Here is a 12703-nt window from a genome sequence, read left to right on the forward strand (position 1 = left end):
TCCCACAGGCCCTGCCCTAGAGGACGGAGCAATAGGCCTCAGTTCATTCATCTGTGCCATGTTCTCGGCCAGGTCTGAGGATGCACGATTCTAGGGCTGTGCGATTATGAAAATGTCTTCAGAGAGATTCTGAAAATATCCTTTCTCTTTTCTTCCGTCCTCCCCTCCTCCCTCAGGCTCCAGCTGCAGAAGCCCCCAGGGTCGGCCACTGCTGCTGACCTCCGCCCCAAACAGCCCCCTGGACGCGGCCGTGGCCCCGGGCGAGCCCAAGCCAGCACCAGGCCTCCGGCCCCTCGCAGTCCGGGTCTCCCAGCCTCCACCGCGCGCAATCCCAGCGCGTCCCCCCGAAGCCAGTCCCTGTCCCGAAAAGAGAGCCCCTCTCCGTCGCACCAGGCCCGGCCCGGGGGCCCTCCATCCCGGGGCGCCCCACAGGCCCGGCCCGAGCCTGACGGCACTCCCTCCCCGGGGGGCCCCAAGAAAGGACCCAGAGGGAAACTCCAGACTCAGCGCGCAGCAACCAAAGGCCGGGCAAGTGTCGCGGAGGGCCGGGCCGGGGCCAGATAATGACGCGCGCGGCTCTGCGCGGCCTCCCACCCTCACTCCAGCCCCCAACCTGCAGTCGGCCACACCGGAACAGCTCCCAGCACAGCCTTACGCGCCTGATGCGCGCCACCCGCGGCCCCAGCTCCCCGCCTGCATCCGCGCCAGCGCGCGCTAGCACCCGCCTCGCCCTTCCGCCTGCCAGGCCCGACCGGTGGGGGGCGCCGCGTCGAGGGGTCGCGCTCGCCTCCCCTTCCTTCCCCAGTCACCTCCCACATCCTGCCGCCCATCAGGTGGGGCTGGCTCACCCTCTGCCCCGGGAAGGCTCAGCCACTCTTTACCGAGGACTCCGCTAATGGGGACACCCCGCTCACCCACCAGGCCTCTGCTGCTCTCCATGCTCCACCCCCCAACTCACCTCTGCTTGCACCTACAGAGCCTTTCCCTCGTCCCAACACTCTTCCAGCCAAAGTCCCCCACCCCCTTTTCGGAAAGGCAGCCTCAAATTCTGGAAGTGGAGGCTTCAGCCTCCCCTAGGGGTCAACCCCACAGTTTCCTGGGAGGGACCTCTTTTGGGGAGGTGGGACCTAGGGGCCACTGGTCTACTCAGGTGTGATGGGGCAGGTATGACCTGCTCCAAAGGCAGCTCCATCCTGGACACCCTGTAGGAGGCAATGGGCAGGTGATGGGGGTTACTCCCCTGCACCTTTGAGGTGCAAAGCCCCTCCTCCTCCTAAATATGGGTGGGGTCTCAGTGGGAACCATAGAGTGGGTGTGGGCTGCCTGCCTGGCCAAGTGGGAAATGGGAGGACCGTCTGTAAAGAAGTTTCACCTGTCCCTTGGCCCCTGATCTAGTGCTCAGGACCCCTCACCATCAGGAATTCCTTGTTGCCATCTAACCTCAATCTTGCCTACTGCAGTTTCGGCCAACTCCCTCCTCTCCTGGGTTCCGTGGAAGTGGAGGATGGCTGGGCATCATCTCTTGCTGGCCCTTTGGAGATTCAGGGACACAGTTCTGGCTAGGTCACTCTCCCTGTTCTCCTGGCTGTGACCAGCATCTCCCACAGTGGGCAGAGAGAGCAGAAACAGATGGACAGACAGACAGCTGGCCCCTGGACTCAAGGCAGAAAGGCCCTTCTAATTTCCAGGTTGTGTGCTTGTGTGATGGACCCAGCTCAAGCCCTCTCCTCCCTAGTTTGCCCTTCAGCTTGTCCCCTCTTGTTCTAATTCCAAGCCATGCAGCCAAGCTGTCCCTGCAGAAGGTGAGGGCCGTGCAGCTCCACAAATGGATAAGGGGCCTCCTCCCGGGTTGGGCTTCTTCGTGACTCTCATCCCAGCTCATTATAAGCCTCAGCTGCTCACGGCTGGGCCAAGCAGTACAGTGGCTGCTGAAGGGCCAGCCTACCCTGCCAATCAGGGTCAGGTTCCTGTCAGGCCTCCTCCATCCTCAGCACCCACAGCCTGTGTCCCCTGGTCTGCACCCTCTGTTCTTCTCTGGGTCATGGAGAGCAAGGCAAGAGCACCATGGGAGGAGGAAGAAAGGCCCCAGCAGGCCCAAGTGGTCTGGCGGCACCCAGCGACCATTGCTTAGAAGGATGCCCACGAGGAAGTTGGCCCAGGGAGCAGCCTGCTGGTGCCCGCGGAAGCCCCTCATGGAGAATCGAGGCAGCAGGCTTGGGCGGCTGTTTCCATGCCAAGGCGGTGGCTTCTCTGCAGACCAGCCTAGGGGAGGACTCCAGGGTGGACAGCCTTTGAGGTCCACCCCATGCTGACGCAGAAGCTCCCAGAACACTCAGGAAACCTCTCTGGACAGAGCCCTCCTTGTCAACCTGAGACCCTCCCAAGGCCTCTACTGCCCTCTGGGCCCAGCGGAGGGGGTGGAGGAGGGGCCACTCCCTCCCACCTAGAGCTTCTCTGAATGACAATCAGCTCCTGCCAGGTGGGGCCAGGGCATGACCCCTGGTGCCCAGGTCCTGGGCCTGCTCCTTGCCACCAACCGAACTGTGAATGTAGGGCCCCCAGCCTCACCCCTGCCCAGGACCAACAGCACCCTGGTTTGGTGTTGGGAGGAAAGGGGGGTGACCTGAGAGAGCCCAGGCCCATCTCACCCCCCAGCTTCACCCAGCACTGAAGCTGGGCAGAGCTGCAAAACCCTGTCTGTCCTTGGGAAACCAGACCTCCCTAGGGCTCCCAATTGATCTCAGGCCTCTGCCTCATTGAATGTCACCAAGGTTGGGGAGGAGGAGCGGGGTGAATTGGGAGGAGGCTTGAGGACTGTGCTTCTCTCCCCAGGAAGGAGGAAGGGCAGAGGAAACCACATCTCCCAGTGCCCCGCCCCCAGCTGCAGCCTCTTGTCCCTGTCCCTTGAGCTCCCATCCCCTCCCCCAAGCCCCATGGGTCGTGAGCCCTTCTCTGTAAAAGAATGTCACACCACCATCACCACTGCGCCCCTCCAGCACTTCCTCATCATGAGTCACTGGCTCAGATGCGGGGCTGCCAACCCCAGAACATGCCTCCCCTCCCCTGCCTCACTGTGCACCAAGGTGGTGCAGGAGAGGGGCTGTGCCCCAGGCACATGGGCTTCCCCCTTCCCAGCCCCTCACAGGGGCCTGGCTTGCTCAGTCTTCTCAGCTCCAGGGACCAGCTCTGGTGGGCAGGGGCGGGGGTGGGGCAGGGCGTTGCCCTCCCCTTTCCCAGAGAAGCCACTGAAGAATGTTTACACGCCAAACAGAATGTAACACCCTCCCCCACCCTGTCCCAGCCACTGCATGGCCTCTCTGCCCACCCTGCACCCATCCACCCCCCCACCCGCCCACACACCCTGGAAGCCGCTGTCATGATTAGATCGGGTCTCAGAAGGGAAGTAGCCATCACACCATTAAAAAGCCTGTGGACCTTTCTTTCTGTTGCCCTGGACTGTTCTTCCTTTGGGGGAGAGGGCGGAGCCCAGGCCCTGGCCGGGCGGGCAGGGGAGAAGAGCGCAGGTCAGTGGGCAAGTGGGGAGGGGCTGTCACGGAGGCAGATTGTCTCTACAGAAGAGGATGCAGAAGCTCTGGAGGATGCAGGTAACTTGCTCAGGGTTGCACCGCTGGACGGGGCCGCCCCGGCGTCTCTGAGGGCAAAGCTTGCGCTCTCTCAGCTCCTTTGGCTGCCTCTCCCAAGGGCCAGAGATGGAAGGAGGAAGAATTTTCACTGCCCAGAAGTTAACAGACAAAAGTGAGTGTGTCTGGAAAACCACGAAGGACAGCAGCTCAGAGGCAAGGAAGAAGGATGGTCATTATCCTAGCAAAATCTATGAAAGTCACAAATGAACGCAGCCTGTGGCCCAGCAGTTCTAGAAATGTATCCTGTGTGTATACTTATAAACCCAAAATTGTGTGTCTAAATTTATTCATTGCGGTATTCTTTGTGTAGCTCCATGAAGCCACATCTGCAATTCTGAAGCCCAACGGCTCTGAAAATGAGGAGTTTTTTCATTAGATCGGCACAAACTCATTTGTCACTCAAACCTGACAAGAACATTTGTAGTCTTTATTAATTCCACTTATCATACATGTTCGCTGTCTTAGATCCGATTAGGGGGTTTCATAATGCATGGAATATGCACCGAATTGCCTTTCTAAATACACACACACACACACACACACACACACACGTGTGTGTGTATGTGAAGTCTGATTTCTAAAAGAAATCTGATCCCAATGGTTTGGATAAGAGACTGGGGGCCTGTAAAAGCAAACGTTGAGATGTAATCTAGGTGTCTGTCTGTGGGGGCTGATTAACAGAGTGTGGCACCCATCTGACAGGAGCCCCACCGTGGGGTAATGTGAGGCTCTACAGCGAAGGAGGTGGCTCTTTGTGGACACTTATGGACTGGTCTCGAAGATGAAGACTAAGTCAAAGAACTGTGTGTACAGTGCTCCTCTATTTAGACGAGTTAGAAGTCTTGAGTTGCTTCTGGGAGGAAAGATTGGGGAGAGGCTTTCGTGTAGGTACTTGCTGCTCCTTCTGCATGTGAACCCGAGGCTCACAAAGCGTGAGTCTTTCATCCAGGCAATACGTAAACAATTTCTGTCCCAGGCAGGTTCCTGGTCCTGCCTGGGATCACACGTAAAGGAGCCCAGGCGCCGAGGTCCTGCCCTCCCTCTGAGAAGACCATTCAGACACAGCTCGGCATCCCAGAACCTGGGTAACCACCTTCCATTCCCCCACAGTGGCCTCCTGGAACCCCCTTCTCTCCAACGTGGATGCCGGGGGGCTCTGGGGCCTGACCCACCAGCCTTCAGTGGGGTGCTTGTATGCTTTCTTCTTCCTCCTTGTTTCAAAATGTCAGAAGCAGGGCATGTTTACAGTAAAAAGGCAAATACTAAAAGCATGCACAATAAAACACAAAGCCCCCTATCCGTGAATATGATCACATAGAGGAAGTATATTCATAGAGCTGTGCAACCTTCCCCACACTCGGAAGGAAATATTGTAGAACGTTTCTGTCACCCCAGAAAGAAACTCCGAGTCCAGTAGTAGTCACTCCCATTTCAACCAACTTAGACCCACGAGCCAGGGCCGATGAAGGGTTTTAAAGAGAGACATTCATTGCCTGGTCCCGTTTGTTCTAAGACGTTCATTGTGGTGGGTGTGTGGAGGGCGGGTTGAGAGCAGTGAGACCAGAGGAAGGTTCATGTAGCTTGTTTTAACCCTCCTGCTCGACTGCACTCTCACTGAGGGCAGGGACTATGTCTGAGGCGTCTTTGTACCCGACCGGGTGCTCAGGTTGCACTAGAGACTCAACCAATAGCTCTTATCTATGATCACCTCCCGTCACCTCCTCCAATCACTGCCTCCACCCTCGTGCCTCTCAGCACAACCACGAACACAACCATGGCACCGAGTCAGCCCTTTCCACAGCGCTCTCTGGGGGAGCCCAGCCAGTGCCGCCGGGAGCATCTCCAGCTCAGCCGCTGAGGTCGTCCTGGGCCAGAGTCAGGGGTCCTGGTCCCCTCTTCAGTTCTGCTGTTGAGTCACTGCGTGACCCCAGCAAGCCACACACCCCACTTCCTTATCTGTTCAAAGTGGGGGCTAGATTAAATTAGTCATTTTCAAACTTCTGAAAAGCTTGGGCCCCTTTGAAGCTTATTTGCTTAGAAATCTGGAGACCTTGGAACACATTTGACAGCCTCCCAGCTCTGCCAACCTGGTGTTTGGAAAATCAGATAAAACAATTTGACGCTGCTGGTTTCTGCTGTGGTAGGGGCCACGAGTGAGAGCTGAATGGGGAAGATCAGACAAATCCTGAGTCTTAGGCATTGCAGGTACCTTGGCAAACCCTCTCCTTCCCCACCCCCTGAGGGGTCATTTAGGAAGCTCCTGAAAATGGGGGTGGGGCCCGCAGGAGGGACTGTGTGTATGGGAAGAGCCCTTGAGTGAAGAGGTGGGAGGGAGATGCGTCTGGGATGCCCAGATCGGCCAGGCTGCCCAGTGTGGCTCCAGGTGTGGCTCAGGCCAGGGCATAAGCTCCAGGTGGGGACATAAATCTGACAGGGTCCAGCCCTGGCTGGTGTGGCTCAGTGGACTGAGTGTCAGCCTGCAAACTGAAAGGCCGCCGGTTTGATTCCCAGTCAGGGTGCATGCCTGGGCTGTGGTCCCCGGTTGGGGGCATGTGAGAGGCAACCAGTGGATGTTTCACACACTGATGTTTCTCTTCCTCTCTTTCTCTCTTTGAAATAAATAAATTACAGGGTACAGAGTCCTTGTGGCTGGCTCAGCAGTAAGAACCTTTCACCTGGTGTTGAATCCTGGGCTGCCGGCCAGGGTTTCATAGGACACAGGGCATCCAAGGAGAGCTGGCACCATGCCTGGAAGATTCTTCCTCTTCGGGACCCTTGGAGCTTTGCTGATTAAGGGGTAAGGGGCTTGTCTCCTACACACCTTGCCAGCCACCATGGCAGCCTGAGGCGACCCCACTTGTTCCCTAGGCACCAATATGTAAGTCCCAGAGCCATGGAGCCATGCCCTCTGAATAGATGGCAGCCCCTTCCTCACAGGCTCTGGGCTACACAGGCAGGCATCCCTGGAGACCAGGGGAGCTGGGAAACGCCCAGTCTTGGGCCAGCCCCTGAGGGCTGGAATGTGGCTACAGGCTCTCGTCCATCAGTTTGTTTGCTCCCGCCTCCAGAGTCCAAGGGTCCAAGTGGTGGGTGACCTGAGCTGATACTTCAGAGGGAGCGCACACTGGGGACAGTTAGGAGGTGGTTGGTATGGGATTTGAGGAGCTGCTAGACCAGGTGGGAGGCTTTGGGCCCTTCCAACTTCGGAATGTGCTCCTGCTGGCCCTGCCCCGCCTACTGATGCCCATGCACTTCCTCCTGCCCATCTTCCTGGCTGCTGTGCCTGCCCACCGTTGTGCCCTGCCTGACACCCCTGTCAACTTCAGCCACCAGGACACATGGTTGGAAGCTTACCTTCCCCGGGAGCCTGATGGCAGTCTCAGCTCCTGCCTCCGCTTCACCTACCCGCAGGCCCTCCCCAACACTACATTGTGGGAAGAAGGGCAGAGTGGAGGGGAGCAGCAGGGTGAGACCTCCACAGTGCCGTGCCCTCAGGGCTGGGAGTACGACCACTCAGAGTTCTCCTCCACCATTGCAACTGAGGTACCCAAGCCAGGAGGCTGGGGGATGCGCGAGTGGGACGGGTCTGCCATCGCCTTGGGTGATTACTGTGTGGGCATTAGACACATTACTTTACTTCTGAGAGTCTCAGGTCATCCTTCTGTAGGTAAGGTTTATGAATTTAAAGCACCGAGCTTGTAGTAAGGAACCCATACATGGGAGTTGCTATTATTTAGTGGGAAGTGATTAAAGGCAGGGAAGGGCTGAGGTGGCTCCAGGCAGCTGGGGCTGGGAGTTGAGAAGGATGTTTCTGCAGTAAGTGGTGGAGGAACAATGGAGACCTCCTTCTCTTCCTTCCTCCTTTGGACCCCAGGTCAGGGATTCACATAATCCATCTGGAAATGTGTGCGGGTGGGGGCAGAACCCCTCTGAGGAAGGACGGGGCCCCTGTTGTCACGGTCAAGGCCCCCCACGGGAAGAAGCTGTAGTTGCAGGACTGGGGAGAGGCAGTCTCCCACCCCGCAAGATGAGGTGAACAGTTGGGGTTTTATTATCTGACATGGAGGTACCAGGATGGCATAGTTGACCTCAGAAGGTCCCAGGGTCTGGAGAGGGGGTTGGTGCCAGCTGGAGAGGGGCCTGTTCCCACGGGAGGCCCCTCCTTGCCTGACCTGCAGTGGGACCTGGTGTGTGAGCAGAAAGGCCTGAGCAGAGCCACTTCCACGTTCTTCTTTGCCGGTGTGCTGGTGGGGGCTGTGGCCTTCGGATACCTGTCTGACAGGTGGGGTGAGCTGCATGGGCAATAAGGGAGTGGGGTGGAGAACCTTCTCCCACTAGCTGGGGTCAGGGCCTAGTCTACCTCTGTCTTGGGACCTCCCCTCTACAGGGAGCTAACCCTGCATGACCCCGGTGCAGGTTTGGGCGGCGCCGTCTGCTGCTGGTGGCCTATGTGAGTACCCTGGTGATGGGCCTGGCATCTGCAGCCTCCGTCAGCTATGTTATGTTTGCAGTCATCCGCACCCTTACTGGCACAGCCCTGGCTGGCTTCACCATCATCGTGATGCCCCTGGGTGAGGCAGGCAAAGAACAGGCAGGACCTAGAGGGATGGAGGGAGGCAGTTGTCAAGGGTGAGACTAAGCCCATCTGCCTTCGCTGACTGTCTTCTTGTTGCTTGTGGGCCCAGAGCTGGAGTGGCTGGACGTGGAACACCGCACCGTGGCAGGCGTCCTGAGCAGCACCTTCTGGACAGGGGGCGTGGTACTGCTGGCCCTGGTCGGGTACCTGATCCGGGACTGGCGATGGATGCTGCTGACTGTCACCCTGCCTTGTGTCCCAGGCATCCTCAGCCTCTGGTGAGGCCTGTGGGCAGGTGGGGAGTGGGAGAGACAAGAGCCAGAGACAGAATTAATCAGAGACTGAGATTTGAAGACAAGGAGACTGAGACCAAGAGTTTGAGAAACAGTCAGTGACCAAGAGACAGAGACAGAGACCAACCCATGAGATGCAGAGAAATGCAGAACAAAATATAGAGGCAGAGAGAGAGACAGAGGCAGAGCCAGCAAGAGGCAGCGAGTGACAGCCACCAGGACTGGAAGCTTCAGAGGGACAGATGGAGATGGACACACGAGAGACAGAGCCAAACTCAAGCTGAGGCTGGTGCCCTGGATGGGGTGGGGATAAGCACAAGGCCGGCACAGATGTAGAAAGTCCAAGTAGGAGGGTGGAAGGCCAGGCAGGGTGAGTATTTCTTTGCCTTCTCCAAATGAACTGGCTTCGGACGAACCCTCTGGGTATGTCTGTATGTCTGTCTCTCTTCATCCTATGCCCTCCTGCCATCTGTGGGAAAAGTGGGTGACTATCCCTGAGGGCTGAGGTCTTGGGGGTGAGACCAGTTCAGCTGAGTAGAGAAGGGACTCCTGGACTATGGAGAACTTAGGCTTGGGCAAAGAAGTGTGGGAAAAGGGGACTTTTAAATTTGGCCTTAAAGAACGGATAAAAGTTCATCAGGTGAGGAGGGTTGGGAAGATGCTCCAGGCTGAGGGGACAGCCTCCTCAGCCTTCCTGAGGAGGAAGACGTGCCTTAGGTTGCTGACTGACTGAAGGGCCTCCCACTGTCCCCCAGGTGGGTGCCGGAGTCTGCACGCTGGCTCCTGACCCAGGGCCGTTTGGAGGAGGCCCACAGGTACCTGCTCTGCTGTGCCAGGCTCAATGGGCGGCCTGTGGGTGAGGACGGCCTGAGCCTGGAGGTGAGGGTGAATGTGTGTGAGTGCATGCAAGTACATGTGTGCGCATGGCCTGTGTCAAGCACTCCCTTTCCGGGGCCCACTGTGTGTGCAGGAAAGCTCCCTGCTTGAGTGTAGATGTCCTCTGGAGGGCTAGACCCTTGACTTGGCTTACCCTATTCAGCTCCCATGTGCATCCCTCCCCTCCAATGCTGGAGGAAGGAATAGAGACCCTGAGAGAGCAATGTGCCTTGCTAAGGCCACAGTCAACTCCAGGTCACAAATGTCACAAATTGTCCTCCACCCCCGCCAGGAGCTGAGCAAAGTGGCAGCCGCAGAGCGGGTGGTCCGAAGACCTTCATACCTAGACCTGTTCCGGACACCACGGCTCCGCCACATCTCACTGTGCTGCATGGTGGTGTGGTGAGGAGGGAGCTGGCCTGGGCCTGGCGGGGTGGGGATGAGTGTGGCAGGAAACTTGGACAAGGGAACTGTAACTGTGGAGGGCTGGGGTGGGGGTAGTAGGTGGAGGGGTGGAGGGGTGGAGGGGATGGGGCTCTGGAAGGTCAGCAGATGGAGCGGGCATCAGAGACAGGTGGGTCCAAATTAAGGTTCTGCCACTTCCTTATTGAGACCTTGGAGAGCTGCCCCTTGGGTAAAATGGACACTTTAGTTTCCAGGGTTGCTGTGAAGATTAGGCTAAGGCGCTTCGGCCAATAGGCGGAGGTGGCAGTTGCTCTAAAAGGCCAAGGCTCCCTGAGAGGACAAGGTGGGTGGGAGAGAGGCCCCTGAGTGGCATGGCGACCCGGACTCCTCTCAGGTTTGCGGTGAACTTCTCCTATTACGGCCTGAGCCTGGACCTGTCGGGGCTGGGGCTGAATGTGTATCAGACGCAGCTGCTGTTCGGGGCCGTGGAGCTGCCCTCCAAGCTGCTGGTCTACGCGTCAGTGCGCCACGCAGGACGCCGCCTCACGATCGCAGGAACACTACTGGGCAGCGCCCTCTCCTTCGGTGGCAGGCTGCTGGTGTCCTCCGGTAGGCCTGGCCCTGGGGCCCCGCCCATTCCGGGAGGCCCCGCCTCCTGGCCGAGAAACCCCGCCCAGTCCCGAAGCCTTGTCCTCTCTGGAGACTCCACTTCCAGTCCTGGGAGCCTCACTGCCCGAACCTCTTCTCCTCCAGAGATGGTGTCCTGGAGCACCGCCCTGGCCGTGATAGGGAAAGGTTTTTCTGAAGCTGCCTTCACCACTGCCTACCTGTTCACCTCGGAGTTGTACCCTACTGTGCTTAGGTGAGGGGAACCTGAGTCCCCCGCCAGCCCGGGGAGAGTTGGTTGGTCTCGTCTTTTGCCAACATGCCCACATACACACAGCACTCTGCAGGCCAGTCCCCTGCCCCGTTCCTTGCACCGCACGCACTCGGAATACAGAGTTAATCAGCCTCTGCCCCGATCTGGGAGAAGGCGGGGGCATTTTACCTTTACTAAGTGACCCCACGCGAGGTCAGAAAACTTCTCCGGGCCTTTTAAAAAAGAAAATAGTGGCAAAAAGCCCCATCTGCCCATCCCAAGCCATCCTCCCACAGCCGAGGCGGCGCTGCCCTTGGGAGTTGTCTCCGAACATAAGGCCTGGGGCCCTTTCCACTACCTATTGGCAGGTGAAGAGGAGAGTTGTAGGTAGCCGGGTAGGGTTAGGAACCCTGGCACGTTCTCTAACAACACGGCAGAGTGCGTAGGAGCTGCCTGCTGACCCTGCCCCCACCCTCTTTCTGGTGACGTTTCTTTTCCTTCAGTGACACCTGGCTGGTACTCTGTCAGAATGGGGCCTCATCCTCTGGTGGGGGTTAGCTTAGGGGCTCCTGGCCAGGGGTTAGGTGGGAAGAGCACCTGAAAGAAGCCCCATCTTTCTTAGCTGTCTTGGGGGGGGTAAGGGGGTGCCAGAGGGTTGCCCCCTGCCAGCCCTGGGTGGGGAGACCTATGAGGCAATTACCCCAAGCAACTGTGAGCACCAACCCCCCATCCCTTCTCTGAGCAGACAGACAGGGATGGGGCTGACTGCACTGGTGGGCCGGCTGGGGGGCTCTTTGGCCCCACTGGTAGCCTTGCTAGATGGAGTATGGCTGTCACTGCCCAAGCTCACTTATGGGGGGATTGCCCTGCTGGCTGCCTGCACTGCCCTCCTGCTGCCAGAGACAAGGCAGGCACAGCTGCCAGAGACCATCCAGGACGTGGAGAGGAGGAGGTATGTGCACGTGCACGTGGGTATGGGTGTTCAGGTGCCTGATACCGTAGGTGGGATTCAGAGGAAGACATGTCTGCATGTATCTGGCACATGCATGCAAGTGTGCACAGATGCATGACCGGAAGTATGTCAACTGTGTGTATAAGAGCAAACATGGGTGTGTGTGTGCGTGCGCGTGTGTACATAAACACCCGACTGTCCGGGGAGAGGTGCATGTGTGCACACTCAGGGATGCCTATGCATCAGGGATATGCACACGCATGTGCGGGTCACTTGTGGGAGTACATGTTTATATGCCAGGAATCGGGGAAGGCCTAGGCCACACTGATGGGGCAGGCTGGGGTGGCAGGCTTGGGGGCTAAACCCCACCATTGCTCCTGATTCCTTCCTCGCCAGTGCCCCATCCAGCCTTCAGGAGGAACAGATGCCCATGAAGCAGGTCCACGACTGAGGGGTTTAAGGAGCAGGTCTTCCACAGAGGTTCTGCATCGGGGGCTGGGAGAGCAAAAGGGAAAGCCCTCTGTTCAAGGCTGAACTTGCTCTCTGTGCCCTTCTCTGTGCTCATCCAAGTTCTGCAACTTCCCAGAATGCAGTGGGCTGCTGGAGAATCCTGGCACCTCTCTCATAGCTGGTGGGATTCTGTGCCTCTGGGTTGGGGCATCAGTATGGAGCTGTGGGACATGCCCCGGATGGGAAGCCATTGAGTCTGGTGCTGGCTTCTGATCTCAGCTTTGCACTGATTTGCTGTGTGACCTTGGCCATGTGGCTTTCCCTTTTTGGATCTCAGTCTGTGCATCTATCAAATGGACAATGAAGCTTCTGAACAGACCTCACCACAAGATCTGTTGCCATGCTCAATGAGTTGCTGAATAAGGTTTTTCTTCTAGAGATGGTGCTGAAGAAGGGACTGTCCTATGATGACCTCTATGATGACCTCTGGTACCAACAGGGCTGTGGGCATGCTGTCCACTCTGCGGTGCTGGGGGCTGCCCAATGTCAGGGCCAGGAGACCTGGAGAACAGAACTCTTTGCTCCATGGCTGGCAATTTACAGGATAAGCACCGCCCCCCCCCCCCCCCCCCCCCCCCCCCCGTCTAT

The 12703-nt window shown here is 57.9% G+C and overlaps 2 protein-coding genes across 4 annotated transcripts in view; both read left to right on the forward strand.

The window, feature by feature from the left end:
* TTBK1 (tau tubulin kinase 1) overlaps positions 1 to 3525 on the forward strand; it is a 40534-nt gene extending 37009 nt beyond the window's left edge. For both annotated transcript variants that reach the window (XM_053914105.1, XM_071219618.1), the window contains one exon: positions 177 to 3525. In XM_053914105.1, coding sequence (XP_053770080.1) covers positions 177 to 564 — 388 coding nt within the window. In that variant the 3' untranslated portion in view covers positions 565 to 3525. The remainder of the gene's footprint in view (positions 1 to 176) is intronic.
* A 3174-nt stretch (positions 3526 to 6699) lies between these two features.
* On the forward strand, positions 6700 to 12680 carry SLC22A7 (solute carrier family 22 member 7). 2 transcript variants are annotated; one of them, XM_024557975.4, is made up of 10 exons: positions 6700 to 7187; positions 7823 to 7926; positions 8061 to 8215; positions 8330 to 8498; positions 9269 to 9392; positions 9682 to 9791; positions 10189 to 10403; positions 10548 to 10656; positions 11399 to 11605; positions 12002 to 12680. In XM_024557975.4, the coding sequence occupies exons 1-10, from the start codon at positions 6795 to 6797 to the stop codon at positions 12054 to 12056; spliced, it is 1641 nt and encodes a 546-aa protein (XP_024413743.2). In that variant the 5' UTR covers positions 6700 to 6794; the 3' UTR covers positions 12057 to 12680. The 2 variants fall into 2 exon arrangements, with proteins under 2 accessions (XP_024413743.2, XP_071075793.1); XM_071219692.1 differs by lacking the exon at positions 11399 to 11605 and having other exon boundaries at positions 6739 to 7187.
* Positions 12681 to 12703: the final 23 nt, after the last annotated feature.

Source organism: Desmodus rotundus, chromosome 11, assembly GCF_022682495.2.
Source record: "Desmodus rotundus isolate HL8 chromosome 11, HLdesRot8A.1, whole genome shotgun sequence".
Classification (NCBI taxonomy): Eukaryota; Metazoa; Chordata; class Mammalia; order Chiroptera; family Phyllostomidae; genus Desmodus; species Desmodus rotundus.

What these genes read in the sequence shown, in the direction of transcription:
- SLC22A7 (XM_024557975.4), top strand. Translation starts at nt 6,795, where the DNA reads ATGGGATTTGAGGAGCTGCTAGACCAGGTGGGAGGCTTTGGGCCCTTC. An exon ending in CATCATCGTGATGCCCCTGG is followed by an intron (nt 8,216 to 8,329) that starts GTGAGGCAGGCA and finishes TTGTGGGCCCAG; the next exon opens with AGCTGGAGTGGCTGGACGTG. An exon ending in CCAGGCATCCTCAGCCTCTG is followed by an intron (nt 8,499 to 9,268) that starts GTGAGGCCTGTG and finishes ACTGTCCCCCAG; the next exon opens with GTGGGTGCCGGAGTCTGCAC.